The following is a 27,926-nucleotide window of genomic DNA, read 5'->3' on the forward strand; positions in this document are numbered from 1 at the left end:
CGTGACACTTGGCCATGTCGGTTGGTGGAAGGTTGCGATACATTTATAATAACGCGATCTAACCCAAAAACCTTCATTATGAAACATCTACACGGTAGGTTTACCTACCTACCTGCCCACCAAACTCATTATCATCCGCCATGATATATCGACTGCTAAACGAAGACTTCCCAAACTGTCACCAGCTCTCATTGTCCTGTGATGCACCTACCTTCCTAATGTTATCATGAACACTTATTTGGGATCACTATCACACACGTACTCTACAGTATAGTATTATAATAGCACCACCGACCTGTCTATCTGCCGCATACCCACCTGCTTACACAATTGCCTGTCAGCTAACCTTCCTAGCTGCCGATTTACCTACTTACCATGCTATGCCGAGGGCTGTCAGTGTCTCAATTCACGTACGCTAATGTCAAGATGAGACGAAACAGGGTCTGGGACAACTTTAGCTTGGGCTTTAACCTATAATCCTGGAATTAACTTCGTGGTCTTTGGCAGTGCGGCGAGATGCTAGTGGTTAAAGACACAGCTTAAACACGAGAATAGTTGGCAGTGCCATGGATTCTTGAACCTATCTGCGTGGTCTCCACTGGTTATCCTCTTGTATGCAGGGTTGGTATTCTCCAGATTCATGGGTTTCGTCGCACATGGAGGGACACTTTCGTGAATGGTATCGACCAAACGGCCCCAATGTAGCAAGCACCCTTCTGAATACGTCTTGAGACTCTAAAGAGGCATTTCTGGCTGAAAGGAAGGCCATTATGATTTGTATTAGGGGCCGTCCATTATTGACGTCACGCACCTGGGGGGGGGGGGGGGTCAGACATTTGTGACGATGTGTGACGAGGGGCGGGGGTTGAGAAATGTGACGTCACATCAAAATGCGCAACTTTAAATAAATATAGACAACACGTTCTACTTAATTAAATAGACTTTTTTAAATAAATGTTTTCTCCTACAACATCAGAGTGCAGCGCCACATTAAATACGCACGACAATGACACTAGTTTAAAGCGATTTGAAGCATGTTTTCATAGTTGAAGGGGGCTCTGACTTTTTGTGACGCCGTGTGACGACGGAGAGGGGGGGGGGTCAAAAATCGTCCAAAATCGCGTGACGTCATTTATGGACGGTCCCTTATTGGAACTGTTAGGCCAGATTAAAAACACATCCTATTCTTGCCCACTCTAATAAAAGGACTGGCGTGAAATTTTGTTTAACTAATTGGATTGGCATCGTTGAGTGCTTGTGAATTTAAAATCGTGTTTTTCTATGGTAAGTGGCGATTGAGGTGATTGCCCTACATTAATCGAGAACCATGTTGCTGTACTGCCCTGAGCGGACGCCACCGTGGAGTTGGTCTTGCATACCACGCTGAAGGAAACCCAACGAGTCAGGGTGAATTGAAACCACTGCCAGGTCCTTTGTTGTGTAAGCGAATGCTGCTGGAAAAATATGGGTACAGAAGGCCATTAGGCTCACGGACAAAACGGGTGAAATTCATACTGTTGGGTTTTTTCGGTAAATTCACGTAAAAGAAAATAAAAATAAATGAAAATAACTTAATTAAATCACGACGTTTCGGAGGCAACACAAGTCTCCGTCTTCAGGTGGGACCGTCACAGCCAGATTTACTGTATCAAGTGAGTTAATTTGGCTGTGACGGTCCCACCTGAAGACGGAGACTTGTGTTGCCTCCGAAACGTCGTGATTTATTTGAGTTATTTCCATGTAGTATTATTTTATTTTTATTTTTTTGCCTACGTGACTTTACCGAAAAAACCCAAGAGTAGGAATCCTTGCAGTCACGAAAGCTTCAAATCTAGAAGGGTAAAATTCACTCGTTAGTTTGATGATTGGACTATAAATTTCGATTTAAAGATTTCGTGACTGCAGGGATTCATATTCGTGGTTCTTTCGGTAAAGTCACGTAGAAGAAAAAGAAAAAAATAATTATTTAAATAAAACGAGAACATTTTCACGACGTTTCGATTGCAACACACGCAATCATCATCATCAGGTGTGAAAACCGCAGCAAGAGATTTTTCTTTATTATTTCCCTTCTACGTGACTTTACCGAAAGAACCAAAAATATGATTGGACTATACTTAGAGTTGTTCCGTTGTTGTTAACACTACAACGTCAGCTGCCGTTGCTTGGATAACCGAAACGTGAATTATCATCATCAGCCAAGGTCTATCGACCGCTGGATGAAGGCATTCCCATTGCGTTGTCAGCCATGGCTTTTGTTCAACCATACTTCACCAAGCTGGTCAGTCTGGGTTGGTTATAGGTTAGGTGGGGCGACGGTGTAAAATGAGTGTTAAATTATCTTATTTGCTATACTGCTATATCTTATTTGACCGCACAATGTGTAATTTGGCAATACACATTACACCGGCACATTACAAGCCGGGGTAATGGCGGGATGACGTCACAAGAAAGATTGCGTGCTGTGCGCGATGACGTCAGGCATGGGGCGGCACGCGATGACGTCACACGCAAAGCTGAAGGCGACGAGCTGGCGTGATGACGTCACAAAGAGGGTGGCACGAGCAAGGAGCGTGACGCCATCCCCTCACTCCTGTCGTGTTTTTGTACTGATTGCTGTTGTAACGTTCTTACCCGCCCCGACTGGACATCTGTGAAAAAATTAGCTTCATAGCTCATCGGATTCCTCCCGCAGCATAAATAAATTGAGTGACAATAAGATACCGTGCGTGATGACGTTATCGAGTCCACCGCGCGATGACGTCGCGCGAGACCACCGCGCGATGACGTCGCGCGAGACCACCGCGCGATGACGTCGCGCGAGACCACCGCGCGATGACGTCGCGCTAGACCACCGCGCGATGACGTCACGCCAGTCCACCGCGTGAAGGGGGGCACATGACGTCACGGTGTTTTGGTTCCGGGCCGCGGTGACCACGTAGGCGACATGGCGGCCCCGCTCGCCTCGGCCCTCCGCTGTTGGCGGAGCTTCGATCTCCAGCAGCTGCAGGTGCGAGACAGTCAGTCAGCAGCCAGCCGCCACCCCCGGGGTGAGGGGGGCCACGTTGCCGTTAGAACGAGTAAATACTTCGTGGGAAGCCGCCCGTGGGTTGGTCAGTGGAGAGATACTCACTGGTCCCCCGTCATAGGAACGTGGAATGCGCAGCATCGGTTCGGGGTTGCCATGACGATATCGCAGGTTCCGTCCTCGCCGCCAGCTGTTGTCGCCAGCCCTTTTAGTTAACCCGGTGTCTGTCCCTCAACCCACGTCCTAAGTTCGGTTTTCCCATAACCTTGCCCCATAACCCTATCAGTTATTCCAACCTTACAGAACCTTGATTTATCCCAATATTAACACAACCCCTAGCTCCAGCCTTAACTTTAACTGTGTACAAAACTCTATTCAGACTCAACCTGTACCTCCAACTTGAACTCTATTCCCAAGTCCAACCATAACCCCGTCCTTACCTCCAAAGCTTAACCCCAAACCCAAACTCTAACCTTTACATTACGTTTATCCCTCAGTTATTTCAACATTTCCATAAATTTAAATGTACTCAAACTTTACTCTCCACCGGTTATATCTCTTACTGCAACCTTACTCTCACCCCAAAATACCCCGAGTTTGAATTTCACCCGACCATTAAGCCGACCTATAACTCCAATATCAGCCATACCCAAAACTCGATCTCCTAACTTTAACCTTATCTTCACACGAACGCCTAATTCCTTGTCCAATTTTCACCTTAACCCCAAAACCCTATCCCAACTCCCAAGCAAGCCCAATTCCCACCATTATACCTGCCCTGTCCACTTAAGAAAGACACTACCTCCATCGTGGTGGCGCGGTTGGCACAGACAGAGGTGTGGAAAGATAGGTGTATTTAACATACATGTATTTAGGGGACAGTGGACATTGATGCCATGGTCAGTCAGTGAGTGAGCAGACGCTGGTGCCAATGATTTTTCATATGGTCAACAGAGCTGCATTGTGTCAATTAGCTTTTTTTAATTAGGTAAAACCCCCCTATATGTATACTCTTTGGTTCTTTCGGTAAAGTCACGTAGAAAGAAGATACATTAAATAATAGCATACGACGTTTCGATTGCAACACAAAGCAATCATCATCAGGTACAAAGGAAAGAGAAAACATAACATAGTAAACTTAGAAATATAATGCAATACAACACAGAGAGCGGGCTAACATAACAGTCAACACCCTACTGTTTGAGATGTTTATCAACTAATGTGCCGACTTGTTAAATGTGAGGTATCAGCCCATTGACTAATTGGTGTTTATTCTCCTACAAAGATTAACCGTAGCTGTTCGGTTGTATTTACTTAGCCCAAACCTCCCTTGAAGATGTGGACTTCTGGTCTTAATTGTCTCTTACATTCTCCTTAAGTAAAGTGATTGAATTCATGAATAAATGAAATAATAATAGAACCATCTGCAATATATACGAGCATCATGTGAGCTGACCAGGGTAAAGTAATACAGGAATGGACTTATGTTTCCCTATCCGTGTTGGGAGCTGGGTGTTGCCTTCTCAATCAGCGTTGTTGTTCTCCAGGCACTCTGGAGTTCTCCCACGTGTCAATATGGGCTTGGTCAAACATCCCAGTGTAGCAGGACCCTGGGTATGTGGCCATCATGCATAAAACTGTCTAGACTGCTGCAAGGCTGCATTAGCAGCAGAGTATATTTACTGCTCTATGCTCCAACGTCTGGGCTCCCCACCTTCACCAACCCGCGCTGACCAGTGTGGTAAAGTATGGTCAAATAAACCCCACAACCCTCATGGGGTGAGAACGGCCCTCATCCAGTACTGGACTGGCAAACAAGCTGCACATGCACATCACTATTATTGTTTTCTTCGTGGTTTTGGTTGTAACAACTGAGTGATGCTGAACCTCTTTAATGCTGGACGATGACCACATGCAGCGCGAGTTGGACCAGACGGCGGCAGAGCTCGCGATCCGCCAAGACGACAGTGAGCAGTCGCGCCGCCGCCTCATCGACCAGAGCCGCGATTTCAAGAAGAACACGCCCGAGGTGCGAGCAGGGACCCAACAGGGCCTCTCTCTCCGTTGAAACCAGGAGTCTCTTCTCGATTCAACGGGGTCTCTGTCTGAGCCGCATGGTTCTCTCCCCCTGTGAGGGGGTCGCTTCCTGACACTGGTAGCACAAGAACAGGAGTCTCTTCTTGAGCCATCGAGTCTCCCTGAATAATGCGGGTCTGTCCATTCGAGCCATTGACTCTCTCTCTTACCCCTTTTCTACTGGCACATCTGAGCCACACCAGTGCAGGCCACTCAGGACACCACAGGTGGTTTTACATTGGTCATTTGGCTTGTAGCTGGAACCAAATCTTGACACGCTGGCTTCACAAGAAATATAAGTCTGGTTCGGGGCCAAGCAGGGCCAGGGGAGGGGGTAATGACGCGTTTGTTGCATGTGATGTCAGCGGCACAGCTCAGCCTCTGCATTGGAAAAACGGCTCTACGGGCTGGCTCAGCACATCCCTGGCTCAGTTGTACGGTGGAAAAGATGTATGTCTGAGCACATACCGAAGTATCTTGTCGGTAATCTTTGGTTACTGACTGTTGGGTTTTTTAAAGTATAATGTGTTAATGACACCATTTATTTTCATGCGCCCAAACAGAAAATGTCATTCAATGTTGAGACTCCCCCTCGTATTCGGTCGGTCGAGCGAGTTTGAGTGAGTGAGTAACCCTCCCTCGTGCCTCCGTTGTTTTGCAGGAGCTGAGGAAGCAGGTTGCTCCGCTGCTGAAGAGTTTTCAGGGCGAGGTATGCGTTGCCTGCAGAGCGAGAACCTCACACACTGAACTGCTGCTGATTAGTCAGCAGCAGTTCAAATACCAATGCTTTCCAGTCAGTCATGTCACGGTCAACTCTGGTGGCCGAGCACACCTATTTATTCATTGATGCATTATACAGGTAGGAACAACAGTTCCACACTGCCCACCAGGGATTATTTGTCTGTCGTGCATAGCCACGCCCTCGATTTGTATTTCATAGAGCGCTTCGGGTTGGCTCAGCACCACATGACGCTCCGCCCCACGCAGCTTGCGCCGCGTGACACGGATCGCACGAATGCGCTGTCCAACCAAGTTCCTACCTGCCCACTCCGAAGGAACGTGTTTGTGGAAAAGCCTGGACCAATGCAGCAGGCGTTTTTCTGCTTTATATTTTTAATATACAAACATTTTGTCAGTCCATTGCTGAATGAAAGCCTCCTCATGCCATGTTGCTGGTCAGTGTGGGTTGTTGTGAAGTGGGGAAGCCAGGAATGGTTCAGATGTCTCCACTAATTTTAGCCGTTGTTGGGAATGAAACCCACTTGGTTTATAGAGCACTGTGCCACCGATTAAATCCTTTATACTTTATATGAGTTGCCTTAAAAGTTTTGCTTTTATTGTCCAATTGTTTTATCTGTATCTCGTCCTACAAAAGATTTGCTTTGGGATTTCATATAAGAAGGAATGCAGTACTTTATCAGTTTAACACGTAGGCTGTCGCGACCAATAGTATTCATAATAAAAGTTTTTGGGTTAGATCGCGTTATTTATAAATGTGTCGTAACCCTCTACCACCCGACACGGCCAAACAGTAAAATATGTGTCACGTTTACAAAAGACAAATAGTTAACTACTTTAGCCCACCAGTGTGTTGAAGAGTGATTCAACATCATTTACAATTTTTAGTACGACGTTTTGCTGGTAATTACATCATCCAGCATCATCTGGCAATTTTCCAGAATGGTGAAGCCCTCCACTTGCTCCCGGTCTTAAATAGAGCGGCACAGTGACGTCATCATTCAACCCAATCTGGTGCAGTGATTTTAAGCGGAGAGGGGGAGGGTATTGTAATTTAATAATAGATTGGTAATCATTCAATTGTTATTAATTAGTATTTGTTTCCCCTATAAGGAATTGTAGTTGTAATATTTTTTTTTTATAATACGCTTCCAGGCCGCACTAAGCGATAAAAGTTATTGGTATTTCTCTCAATTTCAGTGGATTCTCTAATTAGTCTTGGCCAGTAATAATTCGTTTTACACAACACTTCAACGTTATCAAAATCAATTGAGTGTCCTTGTTGACACCGTACCTTGTGTTGCCCTGAATAAAAAGTGTTTGTTGCATATCAGTAAAACCAACACATTGAATTCAGAGAGCTGAAATAAGTCCAATTAAGCAAGAACAGGAAAAAGAATACATGAATTTGAGGTTAAAGATTTAAAATACCGTTAAGTGAAGTAGTCTTGGGCACAACACGTAAAGCGATGGTGGCCAGTTCCCGAAAATAACTACCGAGTGGTAGGAGGGAAGGCGCACGAGATGACTTCCACCGTGGAGATGGAGCTGTCGGAATGTCAACTTTAGCATGGCACTTGAAAAACTATGGGCGGCTGAAACGTGGATTCAAACCCAGGAACCTGGTACCGTATCGGTGTCTCTGACGCGCTATTAGCTGCCTAAGCAATGCGTTCACCTGGCTTATAGATGTCACACACCACACTGCGTATTTGGTAATGTACTTATGCAGCTGTCTCGATTATATCAAGGGCAATTTTTAAGTATTGTTCTTCAATTGGTAATAAAAATAATGCAAGCAGTGTCAGTGTTTTGACACCGTAGATGATGGTACTCAGTATAGCCCAAGTAAGGACAGCTGGCTTACTCAGCGAAAACAGAATCCTTTATTTTTATCCCGAGTCACATATATATATACACACTCACGTAGTCACTCATAAACTTTGAAGGAGTCGAGATGAAATCGATACTAGATGTCACTGACCCCTGCCAACTGTGGTTATATAAAACCCGAGTGTAAATCAAGTATCTTTTGCTTAGCATTGCGTGTTATTAGCTCTAATAAGGATCCAGAGACATTTTCCATTGTTGGACATCAGGATGGCCAAGTAACATGGATGAGGGTTAGACACCCGTGTCCAAGGGGCGTGTGTTTGGCCCAGATGACCCCAGCTGTTGATTTTAAATCATTACACACTGTCAATACATCCTCGTACCGGTTTGCTGCTTTAGTTGTTTACAAATCATGTGCTCTGAAACGGAAAGCAAAATATATAAAAGAACACGGTGTGCTCACAGCTATAGTGATATAAAAATGCTCTGGCTTTAATCTGGAGTGTACCGAAATAAACGAATGGCTTTAATATGTATCACATTTACAATACAGTTTGGACTTAAATAGCAAAAAACAGTGCGACTTGTGCATCTTGGGGAAGCCAGAGGTATATAAAATATCATCAACCATGGTCTATCTGCTGCTGGACGAAGGCCGCCCATCCAGCTTCTGCGCACACGGTGATTTGAGCGCTTTATCTCCGCGGTGGATGCACTCTCTGGCGTGCTCCCTCCTTTGGCTGCCACTGTCATGAGTCTCGATCGAGGGACGTCGTCCCTTCTAGCGACGTGTTTTGCCCAAGCCCACTTACTTTTATCAACAGCGAGTATGATGTGCTGTATAAAAAATTAATTCGGCATTACGTATAGTATTTACAAAACCCTTGATGCTGAAGTGCGTCACTTTAATTGCCCTCACAATATGAATAAACGGCCGAACCTGAGATGAAAAGATACCCGAATAAAAAACACGAGGCATGTTATTTTTCCACTTGCGCATACAAACCTTGACACTCAAACATGACACTGACAAAAAAGAACCCTGCCTTGGCAAATGGGAGCCCCGGGCAAGTGAGAGTGAGCATACTGCGTTGGCACATGTGAGGAGAGTGCACATTCTATGGGGGCTTAGCGCCTGTGCCCGTCTGTCACAGCAACACGGACACCAGTGACCATAGTGGTCACTGGAGTGTAAGACGGTGGGGTGGCCTCGATAAAAGCACAAACGGTAAGAACCACGTCAGAATTTCATCACTCAAAACGATTCGAGGACGATCTGTGTCTGCCTTTATGGTCCTGAGCTAGTGGTGTAAATTCCACATTACTATGGTGAGCATCAATCTTTTTGAGAACAACTATCATGTGGGCAAGATGAGTTCTGATGTAACAGGTGAACACATTTGGCCATCCCCAAATCCTAAATTTACAAACTAGTGGGATTTCAAACCAACTGGACACTTAAGATAAAGTACAGCTAAATCTACAGCAACACGTTCAGAATTCCTTGGATGGCCTTGATCATTGCCATGTGCATGGCCTTGATAATTTAGCCATCACCGCATTACTGAGCAGCCAATAAATTATCGGGTATGTCCGAGCAAGCGAATGCCTGCAGAACTTGGCAATTGCTGGTGCTGGCAGCGCAGCACAAGTTTGATCGCGGCTGCTTACCGCGGTTGCCTGTCACCCTTTGCATTGCGCCAGCGTACGTGTCGCTGGGATTTTTGCTCCATGGGGGGCGCAAAGTGGTATTAGCACCATGGGCGCTGGAATGGCAGTTTTCACGTCGCCGGGCACCGATGACGGGGGAATTTCATGCACACGCTAAGCCACACAGCAACAGCTTACGTGAAAGCATTTAACGGGCTTTGCAGGTGTGAAGTTGTTCATCACGGCAGTGTGAATTGTCCTCTCCCTTGGGCCTCTCGTTGTTCCTTTATTCCTTGTGACTAACTGGCAAAGCTTGTCATTGGTGACAACTAAATTGACCAGTTGCGTGAAGTATGGTCAAACAAGCCACATGACTGAAATGGCATGGGGAGGCCATCCAGCAGTGGATTGATAAGGGTTGTGAAGTATATTGAATTATATTGCTCACACGCCATCATCTGCTTACCTCTACCGTTCACAGGTTGGGTGGCTTGTACTGTTTTCTTGGAGTGTCTCATATGCCTATGACCTACAATTTACCAGATTGAGTCAGATGTCAGAAGCTAAGCAGAATTTTACCCATGGACAATGCTTGGATGGACAACCACCATGCCAGGTGGTCATAGGCGGCTGTTGCCCTTTGCTTCTATGCTACGACATCTATGCTGCCCGCCCTTACCACCCACACTGACGGTGTAGCGGATATGTTCGAGTAACCCCCACAACCTGAACAGCTTGGGGAGGCCTTCATTCAGATCGGGATTGCCAAACGGACTGCAAATGTACGTGTGGTCCATGCTGGTTCAGAATAGTGATTTTCTCAATTGAGCATTGAGATGGTCATCTTCTGTTTACAGCCCTGGACCTGTGGTAGAAATGATGGGGGGGGGGGGGGTGAGTGTCATATTGACAACTACTGGTGACATTTCCCACAAATTAGTACTCATTTGTATCCACCCCGGCAGGATGGTGTGTTGAGCCGATCTGAGGCTAACTGCTGAGCTACCTGGCCAAATTGAGAATAACATTCATGTAAAACTCACAAGTTGCGTATTTCGGTCACAGTTGGCCATCTTTTCCTTAAGGCGCTACCCGTGCAGTGAGCTCTGTGCGCGTGTGGGAGTTCCAGTCGGTGCGTGTGCGTGTGTGTGTGAACTTAGATCGATGCGCTCAGCAAGAGGAGCAAGGAGGCCGAGACGGCCTTCTTGAATGTCTACAAGCGGTTTATCGATGTGCCCGGTAAGGTGACAGCAAGATTGACTCTTGCTTGATTGACTCTCCGTTGTCATTTATTTGGAGTAATTATAGTAATCGACATCAAGATGTCTTCATGGCCAAAGCCGTTGATGCCACAACACCACACCGGCAATTTCTACTGTCTGCCAGATTCCGCAGATGCTGCACCGTAGAGACACGATGTCCCAAGATTTTCCCTATCTTGGAATAGTGTCCTTAACAAGAAATCCCTCACTTGAGGGATCTCGCTACATTGCAATGTTGAGCCAATTCTGTTCATGAGTCTTTGGCTTTGTGTGGGAGGAAATTGGAGAATCTGGAGAAAACCCATCACACTCAAAGCTACACTCACACACAGTCAAGAATACATTTCTTCACTGCCACTTCCCGTCCACCTTAAACTAAGCCGATGTATGATAATTTGAAGACTTTAATCTAAAAGATGTTCAAGTAATCAGTTTACAGTATTTTAAAAATACAAAATATATGATTACATATAATATGAATCAAATATGCCCGTGTAAGACGGCTGATAGAACTCTGGTTCCCAATTTGAAAGTTGTTTGTTAAAGGCCTAATGCACAGGGATTGTGGAACCAGTTTGTTGAGTCTTGTTAAGTTTCAGAATGAACCAGACAAATCACTCCACCAACTCCCATTTGCCATGCATCACATGATCTATGCACTGGGCTGCCACCTTTTTTGTGGCTCTTTGACATGTGAAAGTCACTGTTCACGTTGTGAGAGCTATTTAAATTAGGAAACATGATGCCACTGTCCAATGTATTGGGTTTCCAATTAAATTTGCTCCTAAGTTGCCAGAGCTAAGAAAAGAAATTTACTTGTCTCTCTTCCCTACCCTGCCTGCTATCCTAATTACCCCCTTCATTCCAGACCCTGTGGGGGTCCTGGAGGTGGCGATGCAGCTGCAGCAGAAGGTGCAGCGGCTGAACGATGTTGAGATGGAAAACCAGAAGCTGCGTGAGACTTTGGAGGAGTACAACAAGGAGTTTGCACACGTCAAGAACCAGGGTGAGCCTGCGTGTAGAGCCGTGCCACATAGCTTACCGTCCTCTCTTCTCCAAGAAGGCGCACCAGTGGTGGAGAATCATATCCTTCATCATTATCGTCAGCCATTGTCTAGCCACTGCTGGATGGAAGCCTCCCCACAGCGTCACCATTCTTCCTGCACAAGAACTCATCTCATCACTCCATCTCCATGGTGATTGTCCTCTTGGACACCATTCCTCCCTTTGGCTGCACACTCCGGTGGCCAACTTGGAATTTTTAGATACCTTTAGCGGGCCACACATGAACGTCCACCTTGGCGCTATTCAATAATAATGCGAAAAAGTAACGTGCTTGTCGACTGAGTATTAACAGGCCCTTGCAATGACAGATTGGGTTCGAGACAAGGGTTGGTTCTCGTACTTGGTTATCTGGTTGGTTATGGTTAGATGCAGGGCTGGTAGTCATATTTGGTTGGCTAGAGGGTTATCATTTTAGCATTAGTGGCTGGTTGGCTGATGGATTAGCCAATTGGTTGGCTTGTGTGCAGCGTCACCAAACTTTCCTGCCTTCCTTCCCCATTCCATAGTACGAACCTTTGCAGCGATTGACCGCTTATTCACTGTCAGTGTTTCCCACCGCTGTGAGACACGCGCAATGCTTCGGCGTCTCCCCACCCCGGATGCGTGTGTGTACACGGGGCGCGTGGCGCTCAAACCTCGCCGTCCTCTTTTCCCCCCGTCCTCTCCCCCCACTCTCCTCGCGCCCCTAGAGGTGACGATTAAGGCGCTAAAGGATCGGATCCGTGAGTACGAGCAGACGGCCGGGGCTCGTGTCGAGACCCTCGCCCTGGAGCGCGAGCAGAAGATACGCGGAGAGTACGACGAGAGGGAGAGGTGCGTGCCGAACCAGGGAGCACCCGGGGATGGAGGTTTAACTCGGGTTGACAATTTTGCACGACCTGCATGAGCGTTGCCTGTCACAAAATCACCCGGAAACGCATGCGATCACGTCAGATCTCGCAGGTTTGTGTCTAGGTATCGCTGAGAAGGGAAACCTGCTGTGCACAGACTGGTTGTCGTAGGGTCCGCGTGGCGAGGTGGTGGTCAGCAATGGACGGTGCAGCAGTATGTACATTATAATTCCTCGTCACAGCCATCTCTGAGACACACTTAAGCGGTTGTCCTTTCGCTACATTGTCCCCACCTGAAGAAGGACGCTTGTGTTGCGCCCGAAACGTCATGATTTAATTTAGTTGTTTTTCATTTATTTTATTTTTTACCTACGTGACTTTACCGAATAGAACCAAAGAGTATGAATCCTTGCAGTCACGAAAACTTCAAATTTAGAAATATACATTGTCGTACTGTTCTATGCTTCCACGTCCGTGCTGCCCGCCTTTACCAACCTGCGCTGACCAGCGTGGTGAAGTATTGTCAAACAATCCGCACGGTGTTGGGAGGCCCTCATCCAGCAGTGGATTGACAGAGGGGCTGTAGATGTACAAGCACCAGCATTAGTGTGGTGCGCAAACAGGTCGCCTAGCGCGGGGCAGGAGCAGCGATTGGCTCTCGTGTTTTTTCTTTTTGGTTCTTTTGGTAAAGTCACGTAGAATGTAAATAATAAAATAATAAAAATTTAAACATAATAAAATAATTCTCACGACAGACCTGTTCTCCACCTGAGGACGGCTACTTGCGTTGTGGCCGAAACGTCGTGAGAATTATTTAATTATGTTTTATTTTTATTATTTTATTATTTCCATTCTACGTGACTTTACCGAAAGAACCAAGAAGATGAATCCCTGCAGTCACGAAAGCTTTAAATCGAAATTTGGCTCTCGTGTTGTCTCCCGTGGTGTCAGGCTGCTCCAGGAGGACCAGCAGACGCTGCGCAAGAAGCTGGGGGAGGCCGAGGTGCGCGTGAGCATCCTGCAGAGTGGTGGGTCACACCAATAACGGTCGCCATCATGGTTCAGCTTAATTTTTGGCCTTAATGTTCTGCAAGGCTTTACAAGGAAGAATCACCGTTACTTCGTGATAGCCCTTGTGCTACATGAATGGAGCAAAATACAAAATGTCTTTGCTATTTATCCATGAAGGCCTCACTGAATCTCAAGCGTTTTTTTCTCAGAAGGGTCCTGTTATATTGGGATGTTTGCGCAATGCTTTTTTAAACGATCGTTTTGCTTCATGCAGGAGGAAACCGGGGTACCTACACTCACACGGGTCAGGAACACGTTTGCTGTACTGCCATCTCCTGGCGTTCTTTTGCCCAGCAAGGCTAAAAGTGCTTGGCATTATACCCATAGAAAACCCACATTAAAGGGTGCTAAAGTTCTAGTCTCCACGCATATAGATTTAAGAATATAGTGCTGTACTGCCATCTTCTGGCCACCTCGCAGTACCATGCCTACAACAGATTGTATTCCCAGATCGTCTACTAAACCACCAGACTCAACGCTGCTTAGGTTTCGAGATCTCACGAGATGAGGTGATGTGGTTGTAAGGCCTGTCTTGTTCCCCACGCCCCTCCTCATGCTGGGGGGCATGTTGCCCCTGCTTGATGACCCCCTGTGCTGTCCCCGGTATGTCCCTGGCAGTTTGCGTTGTGTGACGAGGCCTCCGTGTCATCAAACGCAGTGTTTCACAACTCCAGTCATCGCGATCTCCCCCACAGTCCACATTATTGCGATTACCCATTTTTTTACATTCATATGCAGGTTAAGCCAATGCACTGCATGCACCTCACAGGGGTCTGCACCGTGTTCCTAACAATGTGAATCTTGCAGCAATGGAATCGACGCAGGCGGAACTCTTCGACCTGAAAGCCAAATATGATGAAGAAATTGCCGCTAAGTAAGAATCGTTTCTGTCAAAAAACCACTTTATTGACATTGTTGAGAAGATGATTATGTTGGTGTTGTTTTTTCTGCACCGTCCCACTTTTGCCGATTTCACTTTTTGAACAGATCAGCAACCCCCCAGAGGGTGCCTGATCGTCATGGGCAGTGAACACTGCTGAGTCCGACACGTAAATAAATATCCATAAAAATAAACAAGTAATTTACAGATCTTTGTCAAACCACTTACACAAAGTGCTGTCAGTCTATTGACTCAATCCCAAGTTGGTTGTAAGAGTTGTTTAACCATACTTCATCTGCTCGTCAGTGCGGGTTGTTAAAGGTAATGGGCATCGCTCCCCACTGATGATAGCCATGGCCGGGAATCGTATCCCGGCACACTTAACGACAGCACCACCACTCCACTCACATGAATCAATCTTCATGAACATTCTAAAACCCGTGTTTAATCTCCCAACTTCTCGTTGTGTACAGGGCAGACGAGGCAGAGATCATTATGATGGATTTGGAGAGAGCCAATCAGGTGAGGGATTTAACAAGACATTAGACTCGACTTGTTTGGATTGTATTTACTGTGTACGGCTGTGACAGCATGCGTGCTTGTGGTGCCCACTTGCACAGTTATCGGAGTGGGTGCATTATGGTATGCTTGTTGGTAGTTTGGCCTACGTAGCTTAGGCTGCCATATGCTGTCTTAGGTCGGCATAGGGTTGCTTAGATTGTCTTGCCAACGTTGGCTGTTGTAGGCCAAAGACTGAAGACAAGCTTATGTGGGTATTGGCTTGCGTAGGTTGGCTTAGGCTTGCTTAGGCTGTTTCATGGTGGAATTCGCGGTAAACGGCTGCACTAGGCTGGTTTAGGTTGTTATAGGTTTTGGTTTAGACTAATATAGGCGAGCTTAGGTTGTCTTATGCCGATGTCGGCTAGCTTAAGCTGGCATTGGCTGATGTAGTCCAGCTTAGGCTAGGCTTCGGCTTTTAGAAGGCTCAGGCTGGTTGGCCCAGGCTGGTTAGCTCCAATCGCCAAGGCTAGCTCGGGGTTGCTGAACTTGTTCCTCTCACTCACTGCGCACAGAGGGCAGAGGCGGCTCAGAGGCAGGTGGAGAGCCTGAAGGAGCAGCTGTCAGCAGGCGGCGGCGTCCGCCCACAGGCGGATGCGGGCGGTTCGACGGTAAGCGTCTCAAATGTTTCTCGCCCTGGGGTCGCGCCGGAATAATATTTGTTCGCGGGGTAACAAATAATTGTCAAGTAAACATTCAGAACTGATATTCGGAAACGAAATATTCGCCGGGGAAACGGATATTCGTTGACGCGTTTTCCCCCGCGCTGTGCAGGCGCCGCTGGGGGATTCGCAGGCCCGCTTGGCCCTCGACCACGAGCTGGCAGCCAAGGAGCGGGAGGTGGCGCAGCTGGTGGATGACGTGCAGCGCCTGCAGGCGGCACTCGGGCAGCAGCGAGAGAGCGGCGCCAGCCACGTGGCGCGTCTAGAGCAGCAGCTGGCGGCACGTGACCACACGGCCAAGGTGGGTTCACGCACAAGCAACAGGCTTCAATTTAAAGCTTTCGTGACTGCAGGGATTCATCTTCTTGGTTCTTTCGGTAAAGTCACGTAGAAGGGAAATAGTAAAATAATAAAAATAAAACATAATAAATAATTCTCACGACGTTTCGGCCACAACGCAAGCAGCCGTTCTCAGGTGAAGAACAGGTCTGTCGGGAAGACAGCGTCTGGGGTGTTTCATTCAGACGCTGTCTTCCCGACAGACCTGTTCTTCACCTGAGGACGGCTGCTTGCGTTATGGCCGAAACGTCGTGAGAATTATTTTATTATGTTTTATTTTTATTATTTTATTATTTCCCTTATACGTGACTTTACCGAAAGAACCAAGAAGAAGCAACAGGCTGTTGGGGTCAGTGCTGTTCGCGAGCACTTTGGAAGGTTGGCCCGGCACATGAGGGGATGCTGTGGCCAAATTATGTCTGCCCCCATTTGTTTCCCCAGTGATTACGATTTACAGACCGGACTAGGTTCTTGTTTACTAAGTTTACTTCTGAAACTGAACACAGCGTTCTGGGCTATAAACCCAGGTCACCGGGTTCGTAGTGCAGTGCACTACAATTATAACACTTCACGCATACTCTCAATACGCATCGGTAGAGCCTCACCACCCACAGGTGAGATCTCTTCAAGTATACCTAGCCTGTGACCAGTCTGGTGAAGGATGGATAAATTACCCCCACAACCCACAAAGTGTGGGAAGACCCTCATCCAATAGTGGACTGACAAAGGGCTGTACATGTACATTGCTCCAGAAGGCCTATCAGTTGATAATGTAACATGTTATCTCCTTCCCATGAGCTGCATATAACGAGTATGGTGAAACATACATTCTTGACTGAGCAATGTAACTACGCATTGGCATGCGTCAATTTACCACGGTGAGAATGTGGGATAAAATACTATATACAATACAATGTATGCAACATAAAATACAACACAGCGTGTAAATACAACCGCACCTCCAGACACTGTGAAGTCACTTGTAAAGCTACGAGCGGCAGGCGTGCGGGTGGCGGGCGTGTGGGTGGCGGGCGTGTGGGTGGCGGGTGGCGGGTGTACGCGTGGTGGGCGAGTGGGTGGCGGGCGTCTGGGTGGCGAGCGTGTGGGTGGCGGGTGGCGGGTGTACGCGTGGTGGGCGAGTGGGTGGCGGGCGTGTGGGTGGCGGGCGTGTGGGTGGCGGGTGTACGCGTGGTGGGCGAGTGGGTGGCGGGCGTGTGGGTGACGGGCGAGTGGGTGGCGGGCGTGTGGGTGGCGGGCGAGTGGGTGGCGGGCGTGTGGGTGGCGGGCGTGTGGGTGGCGGGCGAGTGGGTGGCGGGCGTGTGGGTGGCGGGCGAGTGGGTGGCGGGCGTGTGGGTGGCGGGCGTCTGGGTGGCGGGCGTCTGGGTGGCGGGCGTGTGGGTGGCGGGCGTGTGGGTGGCGGGCGTGTGGGTGGCGGGCGTGTGGGTGACGGGCGTGTGGGTGACGGGCGTGTGGGTGGCGGGCGTGTGGGTGGCAGGTGGCGGGTGTGCGTGTGGTGGGCGAGTAGGTGGCGAGCGTGTGGGTGGCGGGCGTGTGGGTGACGGGCGAGTGGGTGGCGGGCGTGTGGGTGGCGGGCGTCTGAGTGGCGGGCGTGTGGGTGGCGGGCGTGTGGGTGGCGGGCGAGTGGGTGACGGGCGAGTGGGTGGCGGGCGTGTGGGTGACGGGCGTCTGAGTGGCGGGCGTGTGGGTGGCGGGCGTGTGGGTGGCGGGCGTGTGGGTGACGGGCGTGTGGGTGGCGGGCGTGTGGGTGGCGGGGTGGCGGGTGTGCGCGTGGTGGGTGAGTGGGTGGCGGGCGTGTGGGTGGCGGGGTGGCGGGCGTCTGGGTGGCGGGCGTGTGGGTGGCGGGCGAGTGGGTGGCGGGCGTGCGGGGTGGCGGGCGTCTGGGTGGCGAGCGTGTGGGTGGCGGGTGTGTGGGTGACGGGCGAGTGGGTGGCGGGCGTGTGGGTGGCGGGCGTCTGGGTGGCGGGCGTGTGGGTGACGGGCGTCTGGGTGGCGGGCGTGTGGGTGGCGGGCGTGTGGGTGGCGGGCGTGTGGGTGGCGGGCGTCTGGGTGGCGGGCGTGTGGGTGGCGGGCGTGTGGGTGGCGGGCGTGTGGGTGGCGGGCGTGTGGGTGACGGGCGTGTGGGTGACGGGCGTGTGGGTGACGGGCGTGTGGGTGGCGGGCGTGTGGGTGGCAGGTGGCGGGTGTGCGCGTGGTGGGCGAGTAGGTGGCGGGCGTCTGGGTGGCGAGCGTGTGGGTGGCGGGTGTGTGGGTGACGGGCGAGTGGGTGGCGGGCGTGTGGGTGGCGGGCGTCTGGGTGGCGGGCGTCTGGGTGGCGGGCGTGTGGGTGGCGGGTGTGTGGGTGACGGGCGAGTGGGTGACGGGCGAGTGGGTGGCGGGCGTGTGGGTGGCGGGCGTGTGGGTGGCGGGCGTGTGGGTGGCGGGCGTGTGGGTGACGGGCGTGTGGGTGGCGGGCGTGTGGGTGGCGGGGTGGCGGGTGTGCGCGTGGTGGGCGAGTGGGTGGCAGGCGTGTGGGTGGCGGGTGGCGGGCGTCTGGGTGGCGGGCGTGTGGGTGGCGGGCGAGTGGGTGGCGGGCGTGCGGGTGGCGGGCGTCTGGGTGGCGGGGGCGTGTGGGTGGCGGGCGTGTGGGTGGCGGGCGTGTGGGTGGCGGGCGTGTGGGTGATGGGCGTGTGGGTGGGCGAGGCGCCCTCGTCTGGCTGCTCGACGACGAGGCGCAAGCGAACAATGCTCCATGTGGTTCTTTTGCAGAAACTGGAGGAGCAGCTCAAGGCCCAGGCTGACTACAGCGTGATCAAGTCTGAGCTCAAGTGAGGCCCCGCTCGGTCCTCTAGTGTTGCACGACATAAAGTGACCACACAACTTTTATATTGGCGTCCAGATCGTATATTTAAAACGATCATGAAGGACATCAGCGTCACCTTGTATGATCACTTATGTCGCCCAACACTCGTGCTTGTGTGTATGAGTGTGGGAACGGTAATGATGAAACTGCAGTACGCGGACAAATCTCATGCATACAGGGGGTGACGCACGTTGGTTCACACACCCAGTTGCTGTATCGGTTTCCTTTCAGCCTGGCCAACTTTTAAGAGTTTTACAAATCTGCATGGTCCGTCCACTGTTGGTCCCAAAGTCCTGAGTCACAGCCTGTCAGCAAGTTTCTTCACTTGCACCCACGAGGCTTTTAAAAATACCTTTACACATGTTAAACCTGGTCACCTTTGTATGAGAGCGATATATTAGATTTTTTTTATCATGTTCCTTTTAATGTCGTCCATTGTGTTCTGTCTTTCTTTTTTGAAGCATCCTCAAGTCGATGGAATTCTCTTCTTCGCTGGATAAATCTGAAGCCCAGGTGAGATCCTAAGCTCTGCTCCCCGTGACCATTCTCAACCTGCGGAAGCTCTGCTCAGTGAGGCTGCGGCCACGACAGACTGGTGCACGATCGTTTCCCGCAGGAATCCAAACCTCTGGAGGTGTTGCTGCTGGAGAAGAACCGCGCCCTTCAGTCGGAAAACACCACCCTGCGCATCGGGAACACCGAGCTCAACGGTGAGCATGGTGGATACCTGCAGCAGCGACAGCAGAGCAGAGGGGTGATGTGGTGGTGCAGTAGTTAGCGCACTGCGTTAAGAACCCGGCGACCTGAATAACTCCTTGGTCACAGTAACATCAGTGGCAGGTGATACGTTAATCGATCCACCGTGTGCCTCGCTAATAACGAGCTGAACAGTGAGCATGGTGGCGATTCTCTGGGGAGATATGGGAGGATGTTTGCCTCCTCGCAGTGAACGGCGGTGGAGTAGAGTGGTGGCGTGGTAGTTACCGCAATGCGCTATGAACCCGGCGACCTAAGTTTGATTCCTGACCACCGGCTACCAAGTCCGTAAACAGATTCCCCAAATCACGAACACAAATTACGCTGGATCCTGTTTGATTCAGCATCCCGACTTCATGACGGGCCAGGGCCTTTGGGGTCAAGCGCCCCCTCGTGGCCTGCTAGGTGGTCATGGAGATTCTTGTCCTTGTCAGTGCGCTTCTCGGAGCTACAGGAGCAACACAGCGAGGCGGTTAAAGTGGGGGCGGAACAGAAGCAGCTGATTATCCAACTGGAGCACGACCTTTCAACCCTGCACAGCATGGGGTCCATCCCCCGGCCTGACGCTGAGGTGACCTTCAACAGACGAGCTCGTCACGTCTCTCACAACGATTCGAACGGCGCAGATGTTTGCTATCACCTCTCTCTGGTCAGCTGTGGTCACCCAGATACACGTGCATTGCGTCCGTGGCTGGCGACGCCTCCACTCACCGTTCTTGTCCTCCGTGTGTGCATCGTCTCTTGCAGGGCACCGAGTACACCAGTCCGCTCCAGGAGAACGTGTCGGATCCAGTCCGCGAAGCCAGCTCTAGATTTTTTGGTGAGAAGTGATAGCATGCGTTGTCATCCGGTGCAGCGCACTGAGTAAGCATAGCCCGCAGCTGACCCTTGCTGACCTTGCTGGGCCCTGTGTTACTCCGGCAGCGCCGGCCGCAAGGGGGGAGGCGCCGTCGTCGCCGTCCGTGGAGCTGCCCCCGGGGCAGGTGGACTCACTGCTCTCAATCATCTCCAGTCAGCGCGAGCGCTTCCGCCTGAGGAACCAGGAGCTCGAGTCGGTACGATCGCCTCCGGTACCGATGGCCGTAGCAATGAGAGCGACCACCCCAGCACCTGCCGCGCGCAGGCAATCGCCGGCACCCACATGTGCGTGCTCGTGCATCTACTTGTGCGCATGCTTGTGCAGGAGGCGCGGATGCACCAGCAGACGGTACAGGCGTTGCACGCAGAGCTGGATAATCTCCGCGCTGACAACGTGAAGCTCTACGAGAAGATCAAGTTCCTCCAGAGCTACCCCGGGCGTGTGAGTACGGCCGCCCCCCCCCCCCCCGTCTCATTCCTCTTCCCAGCCACTGTAGCACAAATTAGTGCATCCCTGTTAAATAGTGCTGCAGCCAGTAAGTTTCTTCTTGGGCATAATTTCAGCCAGATCTGTCTTGTTTGTTGACTCGGAAAAAATATTTCTTCACCCATCACACCACATCCAGTATACCTCTTGGTATGACCGACTACTAATCACCTGCCATCTCCAATCGACCATCGACCCAGAAAATATTCGGTGATAAATTACGCTCTGGGTACCTCTATCCCTTACGCCAGGGGTGGGGAACGTCCGGCCCGCGGGCCGTATGAGGCCCGCAAAATCATTTGGTCTGGCCCTGCCAAGCCAACCGCAGGCGGGACTCGAAATTAAATAAATCTAGTAGCAAACCTGGAAAAGCAGTTGCGAGTAGCAACATCATCAATACCAGCTAACATCACACGCCTCACCAAAGAGAAGCAGTTTCAGCCATCACATTAGGGGTGTGAGTTAATTAAATGTTTGACCAAATATAACAGGCAAATTTTTAAGTTGATAATTGTGTATGGCCCGCGAATGATGTTCTAAATATCCAAATGGCCCTTGGCAGAAACATGGTTCCCCACCCCTGCGCTACGCAAACCATATTTATCCCTTTTTTCCCCATACACGGTTATGTCATGGCCACGAACCCTACCCAATACCACACCCTGTAAATCCCAAAACGATTAAGATTGGCAAACCTGAGCTCAATTACAAATGTAATTTTGCAATTCCTAATGAATGTGCAATCACAGTGCATTTGTTCATTTAATTTCAGATGGCATTGCTATTGGTTTGTCATTACGATTGATCCCGTGTCTGACGGATGTTGCCGGAAGTGTTGTGTAATTACAGTCGCCAGCAAAGGGGCTAGCCGGACATGGCGAGCACGACGGGATTTTTGTAACGATCGCAAAGCGTGCGGCGTAGCGCTGCTGTGTGACGCGGGGTCGTGTCGCGCTGTTGCAGGGCGCGCGGGAGGACGACACGGAGCAGCGCTACTCGACGCAGTACGAGGAGCGGCTCGACCCCTTCGCCTCCTTTGGCCGCAGGGTGCGTCCGCAGGATTCTCTCTCTCTGCCTTGAGTGGCTCAAAAAAATAAACCATGTGGAATTTTTTTTGGGGTATCCCCACTGTAGAGATGAATTAAGAGGTAAGTGGCTCACCGCTACCCTCTCTCGTCTACAGGAGCGCCAGAGGAAGTACATGAGCCTGAGCCCCTGGGACAAAGCAACACTGAGCATGGTAAGCGTCAGCAGGCCGGCAGGGTGGAGCTTGGGAACAGTTTCACGTGGGGTCCGGGGTGTCATGTGTTCATTGGGGGCATGCTGTGAGTCACCTTGCAATGCCGTGTGTATAATCAGTGCTATGCTGCATGTATTGGTGATATGCTGCGTATTATCATGGGACCTTTTTGCCAGTACTGGCAGTACTGGCTAAAAAGGTCCAATGATATAGCTGCTCACCCCGAGCTATGAATGCTCTCGCACGTGCATTGTCTTTGTACTGTTCGCCTTTTAGCGTTCTCTGGCCTGACACTTGTGAGACTAGGCCAAAAAGAAGGCTGTCTCTGGTGTAGGCCAATCAGTTGCAAAGACAATGCCATATATTATCAGAGCATGTTTTGTTTGCATGTTCACCACAAGTACTTATGGTTAATGCAGACTTCATTCGTTGCAAAAGATATATATTTGGTGTTTGAACATCTTAACACCTGCTTTATTGCCAGAAGGAGTACAGCCTATTCTTATTATGCTGTGTATTATTAGGATGTGCTGTGTGTCATGGGGTGTGCCTTCTCGTCTGTCCTGTGTGTCATCATGGGGCGGTGTGCTGTGTATTAATTAGTGGTGTGCTGTGTGTTATGGCCATGCTATGTGTGCATGTGCTGTGAGCCACAAAGTTGCATCACTGTGCTGTTTACACAGGCTGAGGTCTTGTGTTTGTGCAATGCTTTTAAAGGGGCACCCCACGGTTGTATTTTGTTTCTCCTCTGCAGGGCCGGTTCATTTTGTCCAACAAGGTGGCACGAACCTTTGCCTTCTTCTACACGGTGCTCTTGCACTGCCTCGTGTTTCTGGTGAGGCTTCGGGAGTCTTCTTGCTTATAGCCGCGTGACTAGCGACTCGTATGTCTATGCGCAGATTAGTTTGGCAGGAAATTGCTTCAGTTGATGAGTGGCGGATTGCATTGCGTCAATGCCTCAGTTGAATTTTCAGAGTTCACTGTGCTTTACTGTTATGTGGTCAATGGACTGGTCGGTGTTTTTGCACTTGCAAGGTGGACTGTGAGGTTCCGCTTGTGAAATTCGTGGTGAACGGATCTGCCGTGAGACATACAGTTTTGAATGAATGTGGACCATCAGCTGTCTGATGTGTTTTCGGGTTGTACCATACATTGTTTGGCATCACATCTAACATTTCACTCCTAAACTGAAGAATCTCGCAGCACATGGAGGGAAATGTCAGACCTGATGCCGAACAACACTTGGTACAACCGAAAAACACATCTGCGAGCCATACAGCACAACAGCGAAAGCCCTGCAGAGTAGTAATGTGGTCCATTGTTTTCAAGGTTGAGTCACTGAAAGAGTGTATGTCCACATCTGCCAAACAACCGGCACAGGCCGGAAATGCACAACCATCCTCGGTAGTAAAGCTCATTGCGGTTGACCCCCTCCCCACATCCCCATCTCCGTGTGTCGTCAGGTACTGTACAAGACGGCATGGAGCGAGAGCGTGGGCAGGGACTGCGCCGCGTACTGTGCCAAGAGGTGAGCGTCCAGACGGCACGAGACACGTGGCACAGTTGTGCCTGGCGCTGTGAACCTGGGGCATAGCTATCGAGTGTGCAGACACTGCAGCTAGCCGGACTGGGGGCCCATGGGCTGGAGGGGGGGGGCATGCTCTGGCCTACGTGGGAGGTGGGTGGGAGGTGGTGAATTAGACAGCGGCTGGCCCATTTCCTTCTTCTTGCACCCAGGGCCCATGCCAACCATGGTACTACCACCATTGTGAGCACCAAAATTGTAAGCTAAACAACAAGTCAAAAGGGACCTTGGAGAAATGCTAGAGGTGGGTTTAGGGTTGTGGGTAGTGGTGGTAATTTTAGTGGCTGGTTGGTTAGGGGCAAGGCCGTAATTATAATATATATTGGGGGGGACACATCCACCCCAATATTCATATATTCTCAAAATGTCCACCCCAATATATTGCTATTAAAAATATTTAAAAAAAGAATTGCTATGCTATGTAAATAAAAACAACAATGTGCTAAACCTTGGCCACAATATCTGGACTTGTCTTCATATCAATCAATGCATAGATTTCTGTTTATATGATTACGGTTGTACTTTATTAATCCCCAATCTCAAATATTACATGCAATGAAACAAGAAATGGTAAAAAAGTAAAAACAAGAGTAATGTAATACAATACACTATTAGACATTATTGTAAAAAAAAAAATTTAAGTCCATCCCACGTGTTAGTGATTTTTTAAATATATTTTTAGGCAGGAAATGGCAGGAAATGAGTTTTCAAATTTAGATAGTTTTCTGGGTTGGGACCCCCAGACCCCCTGGAAGATTTGGTCCCCCCAATGTTGACTCCATGGCTATGGCCTTGGTTAGGGGTAGGATTGCTTCTCGTGGCTTGTTGGTCTAGTAGTTTAGAAGTAGGGTTAGTGTTGGTTGGCTCGTGCGCTGTGCCCTCAAACTGCTTGCCTCGATTTCCCATTCCATTTAGCAGCCTTTGTATAATGATATGGCCACTTTGAATTTCTGGTGTTCACAACGTCTCGTGAAGCATTGAGTCCCCACAGACTTGCGACCATCAACCATTGGAGGCGGCTTCATGCAGCCATTGACGTCACATGCACACGCAGGCCTGGAAAAAAACACCCTTCACTGTGCTTGTGTTGCGTTTATTGCAGGTACTCCGACCACCTCCACAAGTTCCACGAGAAAGATGCTGAAGGAATTTAGTGTGTGCCTGGGAGTTGGAGCCCAGAGGTCCAAAGTCAAGGGAGAGGCACTGCTGTTCAGCATTTCGTCTGGGGCTACACGGAGCTGTGGTTGCTCCTGACTGTGGTTTTTGGCTCCTGTCCGCCGCACCTGATACGTTTCACCACTCGTCTCACTCTCCCACTCATTAATTACTCCTCACATCACTTGTCTTCTTGTTTCAGAACACATTCCGTGAAATTGTTGAAGAGGACAGCTGGTCCTTCAGTCGGGGTAGAGTCAGTTCACATCGACTTAAAATCTCCCTTAATCGTACCAACCACGTGAGAGTTCAGGGTTTCTTGAACTTCAATCCTCGCACTTAAATAAGCGTCTCCTACTACTTTCCATCCAGTGTTTTCTACCATTACATAGTTAAGATCAAGTCATTTCTGCTCTGCCAGAGATACGAATGGGTTCTTCATCTCGTGATATGCCACCGACAGCACATTTGGGATAATTTTGGAGAAATGGACACGAACATTAGGTACAAAATATCAAGTCATTACAATTTGCAAGTTTTTAATCATGAAAATTATCTGGTGTAGCGCCAGTAAGCGAGCATGAACCACTCCCCAGTTACACACCATTTCCACTGGCACGTCCGAGCCACGCCAACACGAGGACCTCAGCTTGACTATTTGCCAAGCTGAGCCAGAACCGAATCATGAAACTCTGGCCTCGCTAAATATCTGAACATCTGAATCTGGTCTTCTTGGTTCTTTCGGTAAAGTCACGTAGAAGGGAAATAATAAAATAATAAAAATAAACCAATTAAATTAAAATTATCACGACGTTTCGGCCACAACACAAGCAGCCGTCCTCAGTTGAAAAAACAGCTGTCGAAAAGACAGCGTCCCAATGAACACCGCCCAAGCTTGGCAGCATATATTTAAGCTGGGTCGGGGGAGGAGAGCACCTAGACAAAGGAGTTTACATATCAACAGCGGAATTAAGCAAAACAAAATCTGAATCTGGCTCGGCAAAGCAGGGCTAGGGGCGGGGTGAATAATTTTCGGCATACATTGTGATTCGACTTACCATTGCATGCGATGTTCGTGGCGCGGCTGGGCCTGGCTCGGCTTCTGGGGCGGAAAAACAACCTGCCGCATCCTGAGCTTAACGGTTATTTGGCTCCGGTCGTAGAAGTGAACCAAATGTCAGACTCCAGGCTGTTAGCGAGTCACTCCCAAGTTTTGCTGACTGCGATGCTTCTTTGCTGCTTCTGAGCGCTTCACCAGAAGTGTTGGCCGAGGTGATTGTGTTTGGAGATTTGGGGTCGGTTCCGAGGGTGACTCCCATTGCGCTGTTCCATCATGCATCGTTTAGTGGGCGGTGTAATTTTAGCTGGTTATGTTGACCACTCCTGTTTGCATCATACGATATGGTCTTTGCCATACAAATTGTATATTGCAGATTTGGTGCACTTACATTAAATGTATTAACTCTTGTGGGTCAAGTGTGTGCATGGTGGCAAGGCTGCCCAGAGGTTCCTGGAGACCGGGGTAGAATGCCATGGTGTGGGGATCCCTTGTGAAATAAACAAAATAAACCACTCCTGTTTTGGGGGCCTCTTCTGTGCGAGTCTTAGGGAACATTGCCCCCTTTTGCCCCCTCCTGAGCGGCACTGGTGATTGGTGGTGAGCTTGCAGTCACTCGCACCACGGGATGGGATGAGGATACGTGCTTTGCCGTGGTCACACCCACACTGGCTGGTCGCCTGGCCACAAAAGACGGTGTCTCCACACTGGGTTACAATTCGTAAAGCATCTCAATGCAACCGCATCTCAAGAAGCTCTAGACACTAGGACGTGCTTCAGTATATTCAAATAATTACTAATGTGAATCAACACTGCGTATGTGAGACATTTGCATAAGCTTTCTTTTTTATTTTGACACTCGGTTAATTTGGACACGAAAATATATACACACGCAAGATGTTTAGAATTGGCGGTTAGGAGACTATCCTTTTTTGATCAGTCCTATGTCCACGTGGGCCGTACTGTCAGATCTATATTTTAGATTAGCTCTACATATGGTGCGTTGGTCACTTGGGACACAGCAATTATCAGGCGCGTGGAGTGAGCGCGATACAACCCCAACATCAGAATCGCGACGTTTCAACAACCAATGTCCATGTTTCACCTGGAGCTAGGCGGTTCTCGCGACAGATCTGACGAAACCCACAAGTCCCCGCGGATGGCCAACTTGATGGTGCAGTGATGGGCCTGTATCGATCAAAGTAGAGCACGGGGTTCAGAGGAGTGTCTGCCATTCTTGCACGGTGGCCAAACTAATGGATGCGTCTTGACACCCAACTTGTATCTGAATAGACGATAGATGTACTGTAATGTGGCTTGATAAAGCGATCAGCTGGTGTGGAGGTGCTCATGTCAAAGTGAGTTCCTGCTTAAACGAGCATTGAGGTGGGGGTGTTCATCTCCTGTTTACACCCCTGCAGAGCCAGTGGTGAAAATCCCACGTTCTTATAGTGGGAGTGGGTTTGTCAGAGACCAACCTCTGTTGGCTTCCCTACAAAGTGCTACTGGTGGATGAAGGACCGATTAGAACCCAAACTAGAATTTTCACTCGCAACCCTCCATAGCTCATTCCACCACGAACCCACGTGACCGGTATACCCAGTGGGAACGTAACAACCAACGTTGGGCAAACGTTCACCGTGCGATTATTGGGTCGGCGCCGCTTACAGATGATGGGTCATTTAATTGCGGACACTGACTGGGGAGGATGGAGACTTGCTTGGGGGAGGGAAGCCTTCGTCCAGCAGTGGAACGATCGCGGCCGATAACGCAACCGCGGTTGGGGAACGCGCGCGTTTACAGAACCCAGAACCGAAGTTGCAATCCGGCCGAATGCTGACCGCGCAGGAAGCACGCGGCGGCGCTGATAAGGAGACTACAGGCAACTCGGGCGTGTTCTCCGGATTAATGTACAACTCGGGATGGTGGGTGTGCG

The 27,926-nt window shown here is 49.7% G+C and overlaps 1 protein-coding gene across 1 annotated transcript; it reads left to right on the forward strand.

Annotated features, from left to right (window-relative positions):
- The first annotated feature begins 2,865 nt into the window (after positions 1–2,865).
- Positions 2,866–26,506, forward strand: CUX1 (cut like homeobox 1). Its single transcript, XM_078611825.1, has 23 exons — positions 2,866–3,010; positions 4,947–5,057; positions 5,766–5,813; positions 10,486–10,564; positions 11,456–11,593; positions 12,342–12,465; positions 13,434–13,510; positions 14,361–14,427; positions 14,907–14,955; positions 15,507–15,602; positions 15,766–15,954; positions 18,759–18,817; positions 19,314–19,365; positions 19,469–19,562; positions 20,043–20,179; positions 20,356–20,428; positions 20,533–20,663; positions 20,792–20,908; positions 21,917–22,000; positions 22,137–22,193; positions 22,948–23,028; positions 23,657–23,721; positions 24,881–26,506. Exons 1-23 carry the CDS (start codon positions 2,948–2,950, stop codon positions 24,930–24,932), a joined length of 2,043 nt encoding a protein of 680 aa, XP_078467951.1. The 5' UTR covers positions 2,866–2,947; the 3' UTR covers positions 24,933–26,506.
- Positions 26,507–27,926: the final 1,420 nt, after the last annotated feature.

This window comes from Lampetra planeri, chromosome 37, assembly GCF_965212315.1.
Source record: "Lampetra planeri chromosome 37, kcLamPlan1.2.h2, whole genome shotgun sequence".
Classification (NCBI taxonomy): domain Eukaryota; kingdom Metazoa; phylum Chordata; class Hyperoartia; order Petromyzontiformes; family Petromyzontidae; genus Lampetra; species Lampetra planeri.

Excerpts from the sequence above, each read along its gene's own strand:
- CUX1 (XM_078611825.1), top strand. The coding sequence starts at position 2,948 with ATGGCGGCCCCGCTCGCCTCGGCCCTCCGCTGTTGGCGGAGCTTCGAT. Across the intron at positions 10,565-11,455 it reads GCGGTTTATCGATGTGCCCG|ACCCTGTGGGGGTCCTGGAG; the intron begins GTAAGGTGACAG and ends CCTTCATTCCAG. Across the intron at positions 19,366-19,468 it reads TGGATAAATCTGAAGCCCAG|GAATCCAAACCTCTGGAGGT; the intron begins GTGAGATCCTAA and ends CGTTTCCCGCAG.